We start from the raw sequence: 20,999 nt of genomic DNA, 5'->3' as shown, positions 1-20,999 counted from the left end.
TACAAGATAGACCCAATGTCCAGCGGGACTTGAACCCACAGAAATGACCAATTTCCCTACTTTCTACATTTCTTTGGGACTTGAACCCAGTACTTTTACTTATCACTTATCATTACTTCATCCAGCATGCTCATGAAATTCCCATCAAACTCAAAACAGACCTTCACCAGTAATTACAGTGACCAGGCTTTTAATTTGACATGCCCAATGTGACACCTTTTGGAAATATATTTCAACAGGCAGTGTCTTACCTTTAATGCCCCGGGGAATGCCTGCTCACTTTCACCACTGATTACCGTCTGCCCGTCCAATTACCACGGACCCCGGATCTCACCAAAACCCCAACATTATTCCCTCTCTCTCACCGGAACGAGCCCCCAAATGTTAGGGTTCAATGTTGAGAGAAGAATCCATAAATAACCACAGATCCAGGCGTGTGCAATTTAGACGGCATTTTAATGAACACATGTGTGAGTTCAACAACCCAATCAGTGTTGAACTGTCTTTCTCATATTCAGACAACTGTTTTATGGGGTTAAGAATTGTACAGCCCCCTTTTCTGTTACTAGGCAGATTTACGTCACACCAAAACCACAATGACTTTTAACATAGAACATCATCTTCGTGTCGACGGCTGATGCTTCCTGTTAGCCCGCCTTCGCTGTCGCTTATCTCCCTGGAACATCAGGTGCACTTCCTGTAGAAAATGTCACTCATACAGGCACAACTTTGCAGTCTAAAACTCATTTAGTAGGTAAGAGTTTATATCTGTGTGTGTGTGCGCAGCAGGGGCGCGTGCATGCTGTGTACTGCGTGCGTGTCATGACCTCTCACTATTTGTCTGTCTGTACGTGCAGAGTTTGCATCTGCTTCCTGAACCTTAGTTGACCTCAACTTAAGCAACTTGAACTTTCCCTATCAGTGATCCCTCTAACTAAGTGTGCGTGGTGGTTACGTGTATGTCCGAACCAAGACTATATATGTGTACTCTACTGAATTAATGTTTTGATCAAAAGCCTCTACTAAAAGCTTAAATCAAAGATAAATGCATAATAACTCTTTGGCTCTTTGGCTTGCACTCGCTCTGCTTTCGGTTTCACTTCTGCAAAAGCACACCGTTTCCTGTCAGCCTGCAACTCAGTTTTCTCACCCACTGGAGACTATGTGTAAGAATATAAAAACATTCAAAAACCTTTAAATTATAGATTCAACTGATTATAACTAAACCTGTAATAAAGACTAATATAATACCAATATATTTGAACATCTGAATGCATCTGAATGCAACATCACATGAAATGGTAATGATGATTATAAAATAGCAGCAAATAATAGCAGTAAAATATTTCTATTCCTCTCAACTAACATGAAACACGGACTTTCAAAGTAAAACAGGAACCATAACACAGAGACGCGAACTTAACAAGGGGATACAGCCGACAGGGGAGACAGCAACTATAGAACACAGAGACATAAACCATAAGACGGAACTCTAAGAAAGAAACCAAAGACTAGAAATGATAAATAATATAATAAACTCAAAAGCCCTGGGTCAACGGCCCAGGCATCCTAACACTCCTGCCTTATGGAAAATCCCTTCACATGGCACAGAAGAGGCTGGAGTGCAGAAAAACTGGTAGAGATGCAGTTATACAGTCTAACTGGGCCCCACAAACTATCAGCTAAAGAGAATAAATAAATTAAATTGCTGCACATTTTGTAGACTAACATTTTAAGATGATTTTTTAAAATAAAATATATCTTTTTATAACATTAAATGTTACGAGTCAAATGGAAGTTTTTCTGAAGTTATTTAATGATATTTATATTATGAAAAGCAGATTTTTGACATTTTAAGTTTGTCCCGTTTTCAGATAAAATAAACACGCACAAAACAAAAGCAAACACCCAGAAAATCTGTCACCATCAAAACACTCCACAAATCCCGTGAATGATTCACTTCCTTCCATTTGAATCAGGTACCGAAGCAGTTACGTGCGTAATGAAGCTTCGGACGTCACTGGTCACGTGACTTTTGCTAAACGAAGCAAGCCTCAACACAGTGCTTCTGAACCAGTGTGTTGTTTTTTTCGACACACGCTCCGGAGCGTCAGCTTCAAGCGAGCCATCACTACCAAAACCTAAGAACTAGAACTCAGTAAAAACTAAAGAACTAAGGAGCTAGGAATACTTAAGACAGAAACCAAAACCAAGAGACTCGCAATGACACATGAAATCAAGGAACAACAATACAAACAGAAAACACTGACCTAGGACCGTTTCTTCACTCAGAAAAACCAGAACAGGAGAGGAAGAGAGGTTAGATTTAAAGGAAGAAATCAAGGAAGGAAAAACTCAAATAATCTTCACCATGTAAAGAATTAAAAATAAACCAGTGTAGGCAACAGGAAGTAAGATGATCTGTGTGTCTGTGTATTTTCATGGTAAAAAGCTCTTAAAGTGGAAACTCTGCATCCGATTTGTGTTGCTCTGGATCACAAACTGTCAAAATATAAATGAATGAATCTAAATTAGATTCAGATGTTTCCACAGTTCTGGGGAGGGGCAGAATAAAAGTAATGTATTTTAAGTTTTTTTATGAAAAGCTGTGTGTGAGGGAAAGTGTTTTGGGCTCAAGTTAAACCAACTCAAAGAGTTATTCTTCAGTCTTTAACAAATGTTAGTGTGAACAATGCAGATTATACAAGTAATATTTAAGGAATTTTAATTGTGTTTAACACACGAGTTTAAGATCAGTGAGTTCACAGAGTTCATTTAACATATTTTTATATTTCCTTTGAATATCAACATGAACCCTCAACACACAGCACATTAAAAACTACCTCTGCTTCCTCTGATTGGCTGTTGTTGATGACTTGAGCCTTTGCTGTACGTGATGTCATCATCTCCAACTCCTCCCCTGTCAGATAAAAGAAACCAGAATGAACAGCAAAGTAATTCACTGTTTCATAATCACAGTAGGAAACTGTTTAAATAATTTGTGAATATCACATTAAAATAATTTACAGAACTTTACTCTGAGAAACTAAACCTGGAAGAGAAACGTCTCAGACTCACCTTCAGTTTTCCTTTGAACTTGTCGTCTCACCAGCAGAACCAGTAACACCAAAAGAACCAGAACACAGACTGAACTAATAACTGACACAGTGAGGACAAGAGAAAAGAGTGATAGAGGGACACAGGAGAAATCAGGAGGAGAGGTGGATGTAGGTGGAGGTGTGGATGTAGGTGGAGGTGTGGTGGTGTCTTCCCCTAAAATAAAGCAAACACAGTCATTAAGTTGTCGTCACATTGTGAATGTTGAAAGCTGCAGAAACACAGACAGGTGAGTGTGTCACCTGTGACAGTGATCCAGCTGGATGGAGACTCTCCATGACCGCTGATGTCACACTTGTAGAGGCCTTCATCAGACCTGGAAACATGCTGGATGGTCATGTGACCTGTAGACTGCTTCCTGATGAGGGAGCCATCTTTATAGAAAGCAGCTGGGAGGTTGGAGGGAGTGGTCTTTGTTTTACAGAGCAGAGTGACGTCATCTCCCTCCATCACAGGGAGGACAGGACTCTGCAGGATCACTGATCCACCTCAACACAGAGACAAACTACAGCATTTCATCCATTTACACACAGCTTCATCAACACTAACTCCACACACTCAGCTTACCAGTGACTGTCAGGTTAACCATGTTACTGATGGGACCCTCTCTGGACTCACACCAGTAAACGCCACTGTCCCATGGGAAAACATTGATGTCACAGGAAGAACTGGCTGATCTTCCCCACCCATCTCCACACTGAGTCCTCTGTCGTTTGCTTGTATTTCTCCTCAGAGTCCATCCAGCAGAGCTGTCGTCCTCCTCACAGCTCAGAGACACAAAGTCTCCTTGAAAGAACTGAGAGCTGCTGGGACTCACAGTCAGACGAGCTGTGAGGGTTAAAATGAAAAGTGGATGATTATTTTTATCGTCATCAAAACTGACATAATTACAAACCCTTAGATTTTTAGGGGCAGGGATAGCTCAGTAGGTAGAGTGGTCACTCCATGATCGGAAGGGTTGGGGGTTCCAATCCACTGAACGGCTACCCTGATGTACCCCTGAGCCAAGGTACTGTCCCTAAACACTGCTCCCCCGGTGCCTTCTTAGTGGCCGCCCACTGCTTCACTGAGTGAATGGGTCAAATGCAGAGAAAAAGAAAGTAATTTCCCCAAGGGGATCAATAAAGTATACATTGTTATTAGATTTAAATAATAACAACACTCTTGAAAACACTACACCTGAAACTATTGTCTGATTGTTTTTCTGATGCCTGGATTAAAACTGAGAAAACTTCAACTGATGATGAGCAGGCCTTCAATTTGTGAGGAACGATGTCTCACAGTAAAGATTAAGATTAACTAAAGACTATTACTGTTATTATTATTACTATTATTATTATTACTATCACTATTATTATTACTGTTGTTATTTATGGCAGCACACAGTGGTTTGCACTGGCTCCTCAAAGCAAGAAAATCCTGGATTTAAAACCACCATCGGCTGTTCGGTGTGGAGTTTGCAGAAGAAGGTTACTGACCTTGGTTTGTTGTGCAGCTCAGCACTGAGATCAGAACTAAAGAGAAAAGGTTGGTTTGAGTTTTCACAAACACATTAATTCTGCATCAATTAGTCAATCAATCAAGTGATAAGTCATATTTTCTTCTGTACTGCTGTGTCTGATAAAGAGAAGAGATTCTGTGGTGTCAGTTTTGATTACAAAGTCTGCTTCATGCTTCATGTCAAAATGTGATGACTGCAGTCAGACATAAATCACATCCACAGACTTAAACACAGAACACTGATAGAAATAAACTCTACATAAAACTTCTTTCATTGTCAGGATAATATGAAAACTTTAACTTTAATTATTTCTATAACAATGTGTCAGAGATCAGTGATTATAGTCTTACATTTACCTTTGTGTAGAAAGAACAGTGTAACATACAGTTTGGGTACAGATTATTATTTTGATATTAATGTATTATTAATGAATGCTGCTGATGTTATCTGTAGACATTTAATTTGTTCTGCTTCTGAGCAAAATCAAGCAGAACTTAACACTGTTATCTTAATCTGGGGAGGGAGGAGTTTTTGGATTGTTGTTAAACAAGCAAGATTTTTCTTTTTTGTTAATAACGTTCTACTTTCTTTTCATCCTTAAGACTTGTTGTATGTCTAAAAGACATCACAAGTAATAGCAAATGTGTATCCACTGTATACTTCTGTTTTTGAAATCACTAAATTGCTAAATTCAGTTTTTCACATCCTGTTTTTTTTGTGTAACCAATTTCTTTACAGCTGAAATTGGTCTTCTTCTGTTTCACTGTTTATATCGTTTTCTTTCATCTGTCATCAATCAGCAACCAAAAAGTCTGTAAAAATAAACTTTACGTAATTTAAAGAGGCCTTTTACTTACAGAGCAGACAATGCAGAGATGTTTCCTTCATCGTTCCTCTCAGTGATGTGATGTTTTCTCATTTACAGTGTAGGCTGGACAAAGAAAATTAATCCCTGCCCTCTGGCTCCGTGCGCTTTTTTTGTTTTTGTGCCTATTCTGATATATGTAGGTGGATTTTACAAAATAATTTAACGTTTCACAAGACAGTGAAAAGAAGTTTTAACACCAGACTGTCTCCTAAAGAAAAAAAAAAAAAAAGTAAAAGTATCTCTAAACCAGCTGTTCCAGCGCGCGTTTTCTTGACTAAACCATGTTTTGAAATTAAGTGACCTCTAGCGGTCATGCAGAGAAGGAGTAAAGAGATACCGAAATGTGGACTTTCTTTGAGCTCTGTTTTGGTAACACTGAGCGAAATGAGGAAGGATACTGTAAAGTTTCGAAAACAAAGAACACTGAATGAATATTAACTTTTTGTTTTTGCTTTATACCGCTATGTGCACTGGTAACTGTCAGTGGATTACTTTGATACTGAAGAATAAAAATTGTGGATGTGTCCTCAGACCGCAGTGGTTACTGTACATAGCTTGTTTTTAGGATTTCTTTCTTATTATTGTAATTTAGTGAAAGTTACCATTATGTTTAATGTTAGCTCATGAAACTGTTATTAGTTTATTAAGAAAACAAAAACTTTCATTGTATCCATGGTGACATTATAGCCACTGCAAAATGTCTGAATGGTTGAAGTTTTATCTTTAAACAGTTGAAAATATTTAAAATGAACCCTATTAAAAATGTGAAAATCCTTTAAATTTACTTAAACACAGTTTAATTTAAAGCACCAAATCACAACAAAAGTCACCTACCCTAGAAACTACAACAGTCAGATAACCCTCAATGAGCAAGCACTAGATACTTGTATAAGTAAATGTCCAAGACAAAGTTGTTGTGAAGAAAGCGCCATCTCTTGGTGACACAATTGGAGAGGGGACTCCCAGCAACTGGAAACCATCAGCCAGTTGGAAGCAGCAATTCTAAACGCCTGTATCTGTAGGTTGCTCACTGAATTTGAGTGTGTAACTATAATAGTTTGCTAAGTCCATGATCAACTGTAAGTTGTATTTATGGAAAGTGGGAGTGGGAGCCACAGCAACAAAGCAACAAAGACCACTTAAAGTTACACAGCAGGGTTGCCAAATGCTGATAGATATAGTGTGTAAAAGTTGTCAATGCTGAAGAACTATTCCAAACCTCCTCTAGCATCATCAGAAAAAATGGGAGCTTCATGGCATCAATTTCCATGTCTGAGCAGCTCCTGTACATTAGGTGTAATCTGTAGGTGTCCCAGTATCACCCAGTATAATATATGATATTGTATATACACACCAGTGAAAAGTTTGGACCCATATTTTCATTTAATGGTTTTTCTTTTTTTTCACGACTATTTACAATGGAGGTTTCCGCTGAAGGACTCAAAACTATGAATGAGCATGCATGGAATTATGTGGAATAAAACAAAAAAGTATAGAATAACTCAAATATTTTTTTAATATTTTACAATCTTGAAAATAGTCACGCTTTGGTTTGATTACTGTTTTGCACATTCTTGGTATTCTCTCGATGAGTCACCGGAAATGGTTTTCACACAGTCTTGAAGGAGTTCCCAGAGATGCTGAGCACTTGCTGGCCCTGTTGCCTTCACTCTGTAGGATTTAGGTCAGGTGACTGTGGAGACCAGGCCATCTAGTGAAGCACTCCATCTCTCTCCTTCAGCCTGGAGGTGTGTTTGAGGTCATTGTCCTGTTGAAAAAAAAAAAAAGATGGTCCAACTAAACACAAATTGGATGGGATGGCATGTCGCTGCAGAATGCTGTAGTTGCCGTGCTGGTTCAATAAAAAAGAAAGTGAAAGAGTTCCATTTACTAATGTTTTGTTTATTATGAAGCTACAAGTGTGACTTTTTATTGTTTCTGCTTCTCACACAACGTTAAAGGAGTTAGAATGATGGTCACACAAATGATGAAAAAATAACTATATGCACACATTGTTCATATGTGTTAGGCTTAACAACAAAGAGACCGTGGTTTACATGCACATGCAAACTTTTTGTTCTATATTTCATTTTTTATTTTTATTTTATCTCTGGAAGGATTTGGCACCAGGTTTTGGTTAAATTTAGAAAAAGTTGTTTAGGTTAAAAACAAATTTCTTAACAACAGTCACATTGTTCACTGACAAACAACAAGTTTGGATCCCCTCAGGTCAAGGTCTGCAAAGGAAACCTTAAATGTAAATGAGCCATGACGGCAGTTTTGGCAGAGCTGCACTAAATGACATACCGGGAAAGAGAGCAGCCTGAAACCATTTATCATAGAAATGTGAACATATGCAAACAAAAATCTTAGACTTTCATTCAGTGTAAAAGAGCACTGAAAGAAAAATAATTTTTTTTTTTTTAAAGTTTTCTCACTAAATACAGCACACCAATAACATTTAAAAAATATTTTTAGTAACTTTTTAAAGATGAAGTCTGTACTCCAGACCTTTCCTGTTTTAAGATGCCTTAACAAACAAATAAAGCTAAGAAAACCAACTTTGTGTTCCAAGATCCCTTCATTAAACTGAGTCAACTGTGTGTATTTTTTTTGCATTTAATGCAAAATATTTTATTAAAAATTTAATTTGAAATAATCCATCAAAATTAGAGTAGAAAACTTTAGTAGGTGAAAGTAATTCATTTGCTTTAACGAATGACATCCCTGCTCAGACACAACTTCTGAGTTTTGCCAGTTCTGAGTTTGAAAGAACTTCTTGACGTGTCTTGTCCGGCTTCCTCAGGCTCATAAATATTTGGTGGAGCTGAACATGACAGAAGGTAAAAGGAAAACAGGAAATGTTCAATCCCCTCTTAGTTCTTCTTTTCAGAGAGTTTAAGCAGGATACAGCAGATAAGATTGGCAATGGAAACCTTAATTACAAATTTTGCTTCTGGAAAACGACGTGCCTACATGGCTATTATTTTCATTTTTATCACCACAATTTTGTTTAGCAGGAACTTTGAGTGCAGTTGCAAACCACAAGTGCTTGACTGCAGCATTTACATGGTTTTGCCGTCTATAATACTACAGTAAGAGGTCCTGGAAATATGTATATGTTTGTTATGTGCTCTAATGTTAATGTTTTCATTTTGATTAGTTAACACCCATACTCGGGCTAGTCCGGATGCTCACCCGAGTAGGTAGAGTATAAAAGGAAGCCATTTTGTTTTTAGTGTTTGTGCTGTTAATCGTGCCTTCTTTAATAAAGTGCCAGTCTCGCGTCATATTATTGGAAGGAACTGTTACGAAATCAGTTTCGCCCCAGTTCTTTATTCGTCGAGGATCCAGAGATGGCACGGAACTCAGTAGTCATTTTACAAAATCTTTATTCATCTTTATTCTTCTTCATTTAAGCATGCACTTCTAGAAGGGAAGACGAGGCCGGTGTCCCTCTGAAACAATCTTCACCCCTTTGTTAGTTCCAGGCAGCTTTATAGAGGCGACCCCATCATAAATCCCCCACAGTGTGCTGGAAACTCTGTCTCTGTGTCTATGTGCACGAGCACGTGAGTGCCTGTGTGTGCGCGTACCCACGTGTCTATGTGAGTGCACGTGAGTGAGTGTGCATGTGGATGTGTGAGTATATCAGTTAAAACACTGTGGGTGTGTGTCTCTTCCTAGGGACCATAAAACCATCTCCTTCCAGACCACAGTTACCAAGTTAAATGTTGAGACCCCACACAGGTATCCTCTGGGAATTTCCACTCAGCATTAACTCCTCTTTGTCTTACTTTCACAGTTCAAACTGGGAGGGTCTCCTAAGATCTACTCCTAAGTTCATGACACAGTCAGGCCTTTATTTATATCCAGGGCAGTGTCAGTGTCTCTACCATAATTCTACATTCTATCTTAACACATTTCTAAACTCTAAAACAAACTAAACATTCCTACATGTCTAAACTCTAAAATAAGCTAAACATTTCTACAGAACCCATGACCGCCGGCCAAAACTGACAGTGGGGCCAAGGTTGTGATCTCAGTGAAGAGGTAGATACACAGAGACAGCATGAGTATTAGAGGGTGTGGCCTGAAGAAACGAGACTGGATATATTACTTCAGAAAATAAAAATACAATGCAAGAACATAACTTTAAAAATGGTGTTTTTGGGGGGATGTGAAACAAATAAAAAACTCGCAGCCTCAAAACAGAAGCCGTATCCAAACAGCCTTTAATAAATCCCAAGCCTCACTTGAATACATACGTAACAAGTGTTAAGAATTACAACGTCTTAAGCATCTACAGTGAGGTCACTCACACAAAAAAAGTAGAAAAACTGATTTCATTACACTAGTTGAGCAATGAAAAATCATGCGACCACTCAACTAATCTTAAAGGCTTATAAAAGAAACAAGTTTATGACAAAGTTAAATGTATCTAGTCTGTCAAAACTAAAAACAAAACTACGATAAAATAAAAAAGGAAACACAAATTGTCCTCGCTTTTTCCAGAAACTGTGAAAATGGTTGTCAAGAGCCCCATACCCTTTGTCGTAATGATAACGAGTGAAAACTAAGAATTTGTAAAATAAGAGTTCATCTGTACAAAATAGGCAGACAAACTACTGCGATCATTCTGTCTCTACACAGCCATCACCGATCTCCTCAGAATCTGTTTTACTCTCAACTTCCTGCAACAACGCATCAGGTTTGCCTTGCTTTGACCCCACAACAGAGGCTATAATGTTTTCTAGGTGAGGATTTCCCTTCGCTTCCTCCACAACTCTTTCCAACACCTCCCCATACCCATCTTTCTTCAGATTATCCACAAAGTTTTCAAATATAGTGAGCAGAGGAAAGGCGTACTCAATCACATTCTCGCTAAGGTTCGGAAACCCGTAGAAAAACCCGCCGCTGTGCAGACCAAACACTCGTCCCTCGGCATCGAAAACCGAGGAGCCGGAAGAGCCGTGGTACATGAGAGCGTTGTAGGTGACGTAGATATTTTCATACGGGTCGTTTTTGATCTGCTGATTGATTTCACAAAGACTGCAAAATTCCTTGCAGTCTTCTAAATTTTCATTATTCTCAGCATGCTCTCGCCTCTCTTTCTCAATGACGCACGTAGGACTCGTTTTTTTCACTCCTCCTCCTGGGTGTCCGACGACACAGGCCTCGCCGTCTGAAGGTACAGGCCCAAATCTCTTAAGGAGCCCCGGCGGGACTTTCTCTGTTTCCAGCTTAAGTATGACATAATCTAACTTATCGTTGCCGATGAACACCTTAGCGCCGAGGTTGTTCCTGTCTGACTCTTGGTCTTCAAAGTTAAAGACCACGGTAACGTTTACAAATTCACGCCAGTTAGGTGTGTTTGATTTAACCCAGTAGTCGCATAAGCGGGCGTCGGTCAAGACAAAGTCGTCAAATAGCACAAAGCCTGTGCCTTGCTTTACGAAGGAACCGGATATGAGACAAACTGACTCGCTCAGTTCGAGCAGCAACATAACACTGCGAATTTCAGTAAAAGACTGTCGGCTCTTTCCAAAGCTCTCCTTCCTGTACTTCAGTGCTTCCTGAAAAGAATTTTTAGGGAATCTACTCTCCATCCATCGTTTCAGACGCGGGTACTGCTGACAAAGTAGACCGTAAACCTCCTTACGGTCAATGCTGCTGTCCGTTTCTTTGATCGCCGTTTTTAGACTCAATCCGTTCTGTCGTGCTACATCTAAGACCGATGTCATTCCACCGCTGCGCTTTGCATTATTTGATGCGTGTGGAGGTTTCTGCTGCCCTGGGATGGCTACATCCGTATCTGCTCCCTGTGGAAAACATATCTGGAATTTCTTATTGTCCAGACATTCGATTATGTCTGTGCACTCGGTCTTACGTTCGTCGTTGATGTTAACCAGCTCAAAGTAGCCCAGGTCATCGGCGAAGCGACCGTCTCTTTTCAGAGCCTTGGCCGCAGTTATTCCCTTCTCCCCGTAAACACAAAGATACTTGAACTGTTTTAAAGCGTCATTTTTTTAAAAAACTTTTCTCTTTTTTGGCATTTAGTCCTCCCTTTGTACCGATGTAAAAGACAGAATAGCAATCTCTCGCCTTAACCATCTTCTTATATTGACTGAAAGGCCTCCGTGCAAGCTTGAACATGTTGCGTGTGCTGTCTGAACCGGATTTCAGTCTGGACTGATGTCCGTGTGGGTCCTGCAGGAAATCAGAGTTGGAAAAGTTGTTAATGTAGCAAAAACCAAAGTATTGCATTTTGTTCATAATCTCTTTAAAGTCATGATTGTTTTTTTATCGCTTTCACTGAAGTGGGTCTGCACAGTTAAAAAAAACTGATTTACATTTATCATTTATTACTTTTATCGGACATCATCCGATCTCATTTATGCACGTTTAAGAAATAACGTGGAAAATATCCTTTTGTTTCCATTTGGAAACTCGGCGTTTGCAAATATCTGCACCAGGGAACCAACTCCTCAAGCCGGTAAAAAGGTCAAGGACACAGTTACACGATCGCTAAACTAACCTGTTTTTGAATAAAAGAAAACCATATAAGCATGAGCCCTGGAATCTCGGTTAAAAAGAAAGAAGCACTACAAATGACTTTTCTTATGTTTAGTATACAGGAGTTGCTGCTCACACTCTGAGTTGCACTAGTGTGTCTGTCAGACGTCCCAAATGGACAGACCGCACGCGCACTCACGCCGGACACCTCCTGACCTTATTTCCACGAGCCCTCGACTCAGCTGCAAAGTGCTTACGGGGTCAGTTTCCTTTTCATCAGAATTATCTGCCGTCATTCAGACATAAGTTGAGCAACAGTTTAACCAATTTTCCATCAAAGGGATTAAACAGAACATAGGATGTAAGTTAAGGAAATATAAGTTTTACTATGGAGCACATCTCCTTCAGCATTCACAATAATGGATTGCATTTCTCTCAGTCAACCGACTGTTTAGGGGGGAAAGCGGCTAATAGTTAGTGGGCTCTGTGGGTTGTTGTTTTTTAAATCACACTAGGAGTGAACAGAAGCAGAAAAAAAACCCTGTAAAGATGCAGACTGTGAAAGTCTGGTTTATACCATAAATCTTACCGGCTGTAGCTGGGGTTTTTTGTGTTTTAAGTTATAAGCACGTGTCAAGACTTCTGTCTCCCATTGCTGATGTGATCCTTCTTTTTTGTTCCCTACTAATGATCTACGGTAATTTGTCCCCATAAAATAATAAGGTTTTATTGAAATCATTGTGATACAGAGATTTGGATTCTTGTGCATGCTTTGGATAAAAAGTAATTTTGTCAAGACTGAATGTAGTTTACCGACTGCTTTTCGGTCCAAACTGACTTTATGGTTCATACGTGTCAACTCAGGGAACTCCTGCCGTGACCTCCCCTCTGTGAGCACACACACACACACACACACACACACACACGCGCAGAAGGAGAGAAACAGAAAGATCATTAATGCAGAGGTTTGCAGCAGCTCTTGGATTTTCACTCTCTGCCGGATTTCAGAAGAACGAACACATAAATTTCATTACAAATGTTTTGCTTTTGCTTCAATGTGTCTTTAAATCCTTTCTCATTCGAATTGTTTATTCACATAGTAAAGAAGTAGCTCGGGAACTCAGTAAGTAGGAACAGCGATAGTTTAAAGACATTTTCTACAATACAGAGGATTTCATCATCCACAGTTTGTAAAAAACAACAACAACAAATCAGTAAATTCACAAATGATGGACTCTTTTCAGAGGTACGCTTCATGTACTGATTAACATACACTTAAAAGATGTACATTAGGCTGCACACTGGTTATGCCATTACGGATTTGCTCAAGAGTCTGTTTAAGCTAAAAAACTTGAAATATATGTATGTATCATGATCCTGGGTCCTTTTGACCCAGTGTTTTGTGTTTTCTACTAGTGTCATTTTGGTTCTGTTCTTCCTCCTGTTTAGTGTTGTTCTGTTCTGCCGTCTACTCCTGTGTTAAGTCCGCGTTTGCTAGTCTGTGTCTTTGTGTGTATGTGTTTCCTGTTTTATTGTGAAGGTCTGCGTCTGATGTGAGTGTTTTCAGTTTGCCTCCCTTGTCTCGTCAGGTTAATCTCTCCCAGCTGTGTCCCCCACCTGTGTGTAATCTCCCTGTGTTCTCTGAGTGTATTTTAGTCGTGTCTTTTGTCTTAGTGATTGCTGGTTCGTCTGTGTTGCTCCCCGTGATGTCCTGGTGTATTCTCCCTGCATCTACGTTTCTCACCTCAAGGGTTCAGGTTAGTTTTTGTGTAGCTTTTCCCAGTTTAGTTTATTCTTAGGGTTTGGTTTCCCTCCCTCTCGTTCTTGTTGGTTTTCCCTTTTGTTAATAAAGCTCGCTCACAACTGAAGCAGTCTGCATTTTGGGTCCATTTATATTCACGCACGGCCTGCCTCGGCACCCCGTGACAGTATGTATATTTTAAATCAGTAACATAGATAAAATGTTTTTGGATAACAAACGAGTCACATTTTAAACACTGTTTGAATAATCAAAGAGATATTTATAAAGGGCAGGCTTACCGGGAGCAGAGAAACACGCTGTATTGTCTCTTTTGCATAAGCCACACCAGAAACTCTCTGTGCTGATAGCAAAATCTGCGCTGTGGGAGTGTCTGCACCCTCCATGCCGCACAACCTCGCACTGGTCCCCAGGGGCACGGCGAACTTGTAAGCCCTAGTTTGGCTCCCGAAAAAAAAAAAAAAAAAAAAAAAAAGATGCTCGAGTTGTTCTTGTGTCCAACAAAAATGAGTTCTATGTTTTAGTTTTAACATTACTGTGTTGAAGTTAGCACAATTTAAAATCAAAAAATTATTAGTCTCTTAAATGAATGGCATCTTGTTAGACTGGGGACTTAAAAAACTGATCGGCGGTCGTCTGACTCCTTGTTGGTGTGCGTACAATAAGGCCGTTTTCTTTGAGCGTTTCTGTTTTTCTGTCTATTGAGAAAACCCGTTGTAAAAGTAGCTCAAAATAATGAAGAAAAACTCATTACTTCGATCGGGGAATGAGTGGCTGCACAAAACCAAAATACCTCATATAGGTGTTTTAATAAAAAAAAAATTGGGATAGAGTTCTGAATATGTGCGCGACGCTTTTTTTCCACTAAGGCTTACTTTACACATACGATGTGGGCGCACTGTAGGTTATAAGCATTAAGAAATACTGATAATAACTAGAGCGGTTTGTTGACTCTGTTAAGGTTCAAAAATTAAGGAGAGAGATACAGGAGGAATTCCAAAATAACACACTGATCCGGCCGGGTGGAATTAGACGATTTTAATGAATACACGCGTGGAGAGATCTAACCCTGTTCGCAGACAGCATCAGGGGCCCGTTCTTCGTACCTCGCTAAGTAAGTTAGCCGGATTTGAATGTTGACGATTTCGCGTGATCTTGGATCGTTCGGTTCTCCGAAGCTCATCTGGGACTTGCTGTCATAGCAACAGATCCGTAAGCGTAAACCTGCTCGGGAGCAGGTTTACTTTATGTAAACAGGATTAGATCGCGGCCACTCAGGTATGTCCGCTGCAGTTATATGAAAGCAAGAGCGATATTTCGCCACTGTTTTACCATAAATAAATATTATCAATGTAACTAAAGATAATGCAGCATTTGATGCTTTTATTGATTTCATACAGATACATACAGGTCATTTCCGAAAAAAAGGGAAATGTACTATTAATCATTCTATTACATGTAGTAGATCATGTCAGATGTAATTCATATTTTAGAGTAGTAATAGTAAATTACTACGTGCAATCAAGATGACAGACCACGGCTAAAAAAGCGAAGGTGGATTTGGGAAGTCTGTCGCAGCCATGTCCTGTCCGTTTGTACGCGAGCAACCCATTGCGGAAGGTGCAAGATTGATAAGGAGAGTTTACAGAATTTAGCGTATATTGCGGGATAGACGGGATCCTTTAGCTCGGCGCGACGGTGTGCTCATAGAGAGATATCGATTCTCCCGTGAGGGTATTATTTTCTCTCTCTCTATCTCTCTCTCTCTCTCTCTCTCTCTCTCTCTCTCTCTCTCTATCTACTTACTCCCGACTTACTGTGCATGCTTCAGTCACCCCTTGCATGGGAACAGGTAAAAGTGATGGAGTGTTATGTCAAACTACACACAAAAAACCCACAATGTCAATAAATGTCACAGTACAAAAAAAGGGTGTGACGAGGGGTGCAGGACCACCACCTGTCTTTATTTGCTCTGCCCTTTTCTTGGTTGCTGTTATAAACAAACAAACAGATTATTTCAGGGTCTCTTGTCATAGACTAAAAGCAATATAAGTGATAAATATTACACTGTAAAAACTCATCTATAGAATTTACCCAATAAATCTGAGGTAACAATTTGCATAGCCTTTTTTGTGGTTGATTTAGTTCAATATATTGTGTATAAAATACCTTCAATAAAAAGCTATGAAATACTTAATTAAATTGGGTAAAATTTACCCCATATTTATGTATACATTCAACAGCTACTTACTCATTGAAATTAGGTAAAATTATCTCTTGTTTGCTAGTTGGTAATACCTGATAATTACTAATAAAATTTAATTATTATCAGTTGATAAACATTACCTATTCATATAAGGTAAAATGTACCCCCAAAAAGATATTCAAATGGTTCATTATCTCAATGTTTTTATTCCATAAAACACAGAATAAAGTGCAACACAACAGCTAATGCAGACAACACTTTCAAAGGCGACTTAGTCCATTTTAAAGCCAAGAGCACAGAAACTCTACAAGGTTGTTTCTGTGCATGAACGTTATCAAACATCTGGGAACAAGAGGGAAATGTGTGCATTGCATAAGCTCATTTTTGAGGCCGTGGACCTTGTTCAGTAGTTTCGCCCCTCCAAGTTCCAAAAACAGTTTTTGAAAAGTGTCAAATCTGTTCTTCAGCTCCTTTGGATATTCGAGGTTGAGGGCATATATCAGTCCCATCAGCAGTACACATGCCTTTGTTCGGCTTCCACATCCCTCCACCACTTGGTTTCCCTCAATCACAATGGACACATCTGATGGATCCTCCTCAGCCATGATGTTGTGGATCACGATCACCTTCATCATATTGTCTGTGTAATCCTCACATTCCTACGTGTTAAAAAGAAAGAAACAAAAAGCATACACACGTTTTATTTTATTTAAGATGCTTTTCAATATATTTCAGTTGATCTAAAGAGGGGAGTGGAAAGAAGATGAATGGAGAAGGGAGAACAGGGGATAGGAGAGGACAGGAGAGAAGAACATTAGGATCCCTTAAGTTAATAAGTAATCTGTTATCAATATGACATACCTGGCAGTCATGAAAAAGATCTTCTTGTCTTTCCCGAGGTAGCTAATGAGGCAGCAGATAACAACATCCCTTTTCTTCTCAATGCTCTGTGTCTGTAGGGAGATACAATTTAGTGAAAAGACTAAGTGGAGTGATTTACATACATTAAGACTGAATTACTTAAAACAAAAACATGGCTGATGCCTCTCTCAGCTTTCAACAGGTGAGAGGGTGGGTACACCCTGGACAGTCAATCACAAGGCAACATAGAGACAGACAGGATAAACAACCATGCACGCACACACTCAAACCTAAGGACAATTTAGAGAGACCAATTAACCTAACAGTCATGTTTTCTGACTGTGGGAGGAAGCCGGAGTACCGGGGGAACCCACACATGCACAGGGGGAACATGCAAACTCCATGCATAAAGACCCTGGGCCAGGATTTGAACCCAGGACCTTCTTGCTACCCACTGCAGCCTTCCATAATTACATATTTGTGAAAAAAGTCAAATAACATACGTCATTCAAAGTGTCCAGCAGAGGTCTCATCTTGGAACCAGCAGCTCCTCCTTTGGCACGCATAAGCTGCAAAAGATAATCACAATCCTCAAAAACACATGGCACAGTTTCAAACTTTTTAGATGGCCACCAAGATGTTCAAAAACTGCCTCTCATTGTCAAAAGAGCATGAATTACAGACAATGCATGTGAGCGAAAGGATGTTGCCTGGCTGGGATGACTGTGAATGATGCCTTGACAAATGTGTCCTTAATGCACCCCATGGCTTGACAGTGCAAGGGCAATCTGCATGAAGGCAGGGTATGGAGTGGACTCGACCAAAATGCCCATGTATTAGCCTGACGTGTTTCAGCAGGTCTAATCTTTTTGTGGTTGTGAAGTTGCACAACTTGCATTTCCAATTCATTTTCACATAACTGAGGACTTTGGTTAAGATTAACCACATTTTGAAGGTCAATGTGATTTATTTCTTTAGAAACTTGCATACCTGTAAAGGATACACCGGGGGTGGGGACGTGGGTGGGTGTGTCAGCCCTAGAACTGGTAACAGAGTCGTCTATCAGTGAGCCTCTGCTTGTAAAGGACACACGTGAGGACCTGAAAAGAGAGCAAATAGTGAGTGTCCACATACACAGATTTTTCATGCAACAAAAATAAGAAAATACATTACACAAAAGAAATTTTCAGACATGTACCTGGTTACAAGTTATTTATCAACCTGAGTCTCTTTAATGAAGGTAGAAATTAAACGTAAGGTGAATATTCTTCTTCAGTTTTTCTTTGCTCCTCTTATCTGAGAAGTCTGTCTGTCTGTTATACTTAACAAGGGTCTGTTATGCAGAAATTACAGATTGTGTACTTACCTCACTAAAATAAAGGCATTGCAATTGCATAGATTAATATCCATGCTTCATGGAATTAGCTTCATAGATCATATTCATAGATGTAATATGCTTCACAGAACATGCTGTATTTCTCCAAATTATAGCCCAGTTATATAATATTCAAAATTAATTTGGACCCCAGGTGTTTAAAAGAACCAGGTTTCTATATGTGGCCCGCTGAATAATTGGGGACGTATGATTATGAAAACAATTATTAAGCACTGACGTTCTAACACTACCCAATATAATATAAAATCAATTCAAAAATATTTTATTTGATCCCACAATTCAAAAAAAAAAAAAAAAACAACTTAGGTGCAGCAACAGTGGGTATGTTCACACGCCCTCCCTCTCTTAGACATACTTGACATTACTTGAGCCAGTATCTTAATCATCAGTAAGTAGGAGAGACTTTCTATCCAATCAGAGGTGAGGAAGGCGGGACCTGCCCCTACGTAAGATACTCTTTAACCACACATCAATAAATACAGTTAATAATTCAAACTCTCAGAGCAGTCTTTGTTTTTACTGATCGTTTCACGTTGGCTTTATTTGTTTTGCTGCTGAAAAATCTCCCTATAGCTGGAGTTCATGATGCTGCTGTGTCCCAGTGTTTCCCCAGTGCGAACAGCTGAGCGAAGCGGTATCTGCATGCCAGAACAAGCGACTACTGCCGCGCACATTTTTAAAATACAAGCAAGCATGCTTCAGAGCTTTTTCAGAAAGTTCTGGTGCTGCTAAAACAAAGCCGCCAGTTACAGCTGGGAGAAAGCTTTCAGTGAGCTCTCCGGGATGATGAGCTACAGTGAAGATGAATGGGGAGACGCAGACGGATGCAACAGCTGTTTTTAAGAGTTTTAAAACACGGCTGTTGGGAATGATCTGCCCAGTGTTCATAGAATTTCAAAGACATACAGGATTTAAGTTTGTTTACCTGCTTTATGTGTTGACCCAGAAGCAGAGCCACCACAACAGGATTGCCGCTCTCATTTCTCAAAATAACAATAATAATAATAATAATATTACTAATAAAAAAATCGTCTGACGTCCATTTTCTTTTCCATCAAGGAAGGAAAGTAGTTTGCAAAGACCGCGATTGTAATTATTGGGTGTGTCCAAATTCATGGGCTGCATCCTCCGGGGACGTGTTGTAGACCGATTACGTCACAGCGACGCTCGAAGGCTGACCAATGCGTCCTCCTTTTCCCCGAATTTGAAGGATGGGTCGGTGTGTCCTTCGTGGCCCATCATATCCCAGAATTCATAGCGCTGCCCAGCCAAACTCCAGTTTCCGGCAATGGCGGCCGCTACTAAGTTTTAAAATTACTCTTATTATTCTTTCTGGGTCACATAATAAACTTTTAACATATTTTCAGGCGAGAATGTGGGTGTGTAAACTTCAAATATCTGCTCGGTTTATCAAAATATCGCATATTTGCACAAGTGCTTCGACGTTTTCGGAGATGTCTGTTACCCACCAGCTCGATAGCTATAGCCGAGAGCTCGAGGGTCACTAGAGCCGCCGAGAACGGAACAACTCCTGGCACATCATTTTCAGATCACCGCTGTCTTTCGCTACTCAGGTTAAATGTAGGTTTACATCCGGCCTACCCGACCTTCTGAGGACCCGGCCCACATAGCCCGCGAAGGCCGGGCCCTCAGGAGGATTCAGCCCATGAATTTGGACACGGCTTCAGTGTTCCGATTACCAGTCCGGGACTGGTCATGCATGCTGACTGATAAAAAGCGCACCACGAACACATTTCATTGCAACTTACCTACAGTTGTCTAGACGGTTAACAGACAGCAACAGATTCAAAGTTTCATTTCAAGTAATGGTGCATTACACAGACCTAAGCAATACAAGTAAAGTGTAATAGCTCATTACTTCAAAAATTACCATTTGCACGCGCGCTATTATATATTATTCACCCTATGTAAATAGCTTACCTTCACTTCTGTGGTTCGATCGGGTTCGATGGAAGCTGAAGAAAGGACATAGAATTTGCTTGCTGTCCCGCACAGTCAAAAGCGCGGTCTGGCGCATGCGCAATTAGGAACATAAGACTCACGGTTTGGGGTATATTTTACTGCATTTTTAATGTAATGTTGTTACTCTTAAGAAAAGGGTATAATTAACCCATTACTTTATAATTCCTTGGCTGAGTGCAATAATAGAGTAAATTTTATATGATTTGCATAGATTATATATACCTCTCTCCAAAATAGCTTTTATCAGTGTACCATTCTGTGGAATATTTTTATATTTCACTTTTACTTTATCCCATGTTCTAGTGGGTCCTGTTGTGGCTCTAATGTGAAAGAGGATATGATGTAATATAATATAATGTGGAATAAAATAATATCACATGATATAATGTAATATCATGGATCACTTACGAGTTTAATTTGTCAGCAACTTTCTGCCAGCCCTCTCTCCTTGCTTTTGCAGCCTTTGCAGTGTTCCCCTGCGTTTTGATTAAACTCTGAAACTCCTGATATCCCTCAATCAAGAGTTCTTGCTCTGCTGCCGTCAAATACTGAGCGCGCTCCTTCGACATCTTCGCCGACCAATCACAGGGTTGCCGATCAATGTTTCTACTATCGATGCGTAGCCTTTTTTAAGCCACCCAGTGATCTCAGATTACTTCATCCAGCTATACTAATCGTCAACAAAAGGTGTGTTCGGAGAACCGGATTAGCGAGCTCAAAGTTAGCGCGATGATTTGATCTTGGATGTGTCATTTGATCTTGGATGTAGTAAGCGAGGTACGAAGAACGGGC

The 20,999-nt window shown here is 39.8% G+C and overlaps 1 protein-coding gene and 1 long non-coding RNA gene across 2 annotated transcripts; both read right to left on the bottom strand.

Annotated features, from left to right (window-relative positions):
• Nucleotides 1-9,692: 9,692 nt before the first annotated feature.
• LOC120437357 (serine protease FAM111A-like) lies at nucleotides 9,693-14,199 on the bottom strand. The gene is made up of 3 exons (XM_039607904.1): nucleotides 14,043-14,199; nucleotides 12,816-12,890; nucleotides 9,693-11,696 (listed from the first exon to the last, which is right to left on the bottom strand). Exon 3 carries the CDS (start codon nucleotides 11,228-11,230, stop codon nucleotides 10,121-10,123), a length of 1,110 nt encoding a protein of 369 aa, XP_039463838.1. The 5' UTR covers nucleotides 11,231-11,696; nucleotides 12,816-12,890; nucleotides 14,043-14,199; the 3' UTR covers nucleotides 9,693-10,120.
• Nucleotides 14,200-16,863: 2,664 nt separating this feature from the next.
• LOC120437373 lies at nucleotides 16,864-20,200 on the bottom strand. Its single transcript, XR_005611065.1, has 4 exons — nucleotides 20,166-20,200; nucleotides 17,819-17,928; nucleotides 17,332-17,397; nucleotides 16,864-16,920 (listed from the first exon to the last, which is right to left on the bottom strand). It is a non-coding gene; the product is annotated as an uncharacterized LOC120437373 (long non-coding RNA).
• Nucleotides 20,201-20,999: the final 799 nt, after the last annotated feature.

This window comes from Oreochromis aureus, linkage group 3 (genome assembly GCF_013358895.1).
Source record: "Oreochromis aureus strain Israel breed Guangdong linkage group 3, ZZ_aureus, whole genome shotgun sequence".
Taxonomy (NCBI): Eukaryota; Metazoa; Chordata; class Actinopteri; order Cichliformes; family Cichlidae; genus Oreochromis; species Oreochromis aureus.
The sequence above is the reverse complement of the archived record's forward strand: the minus strand, read 5'-3'. Positions and strand labels throughout refer to the sequence as shown.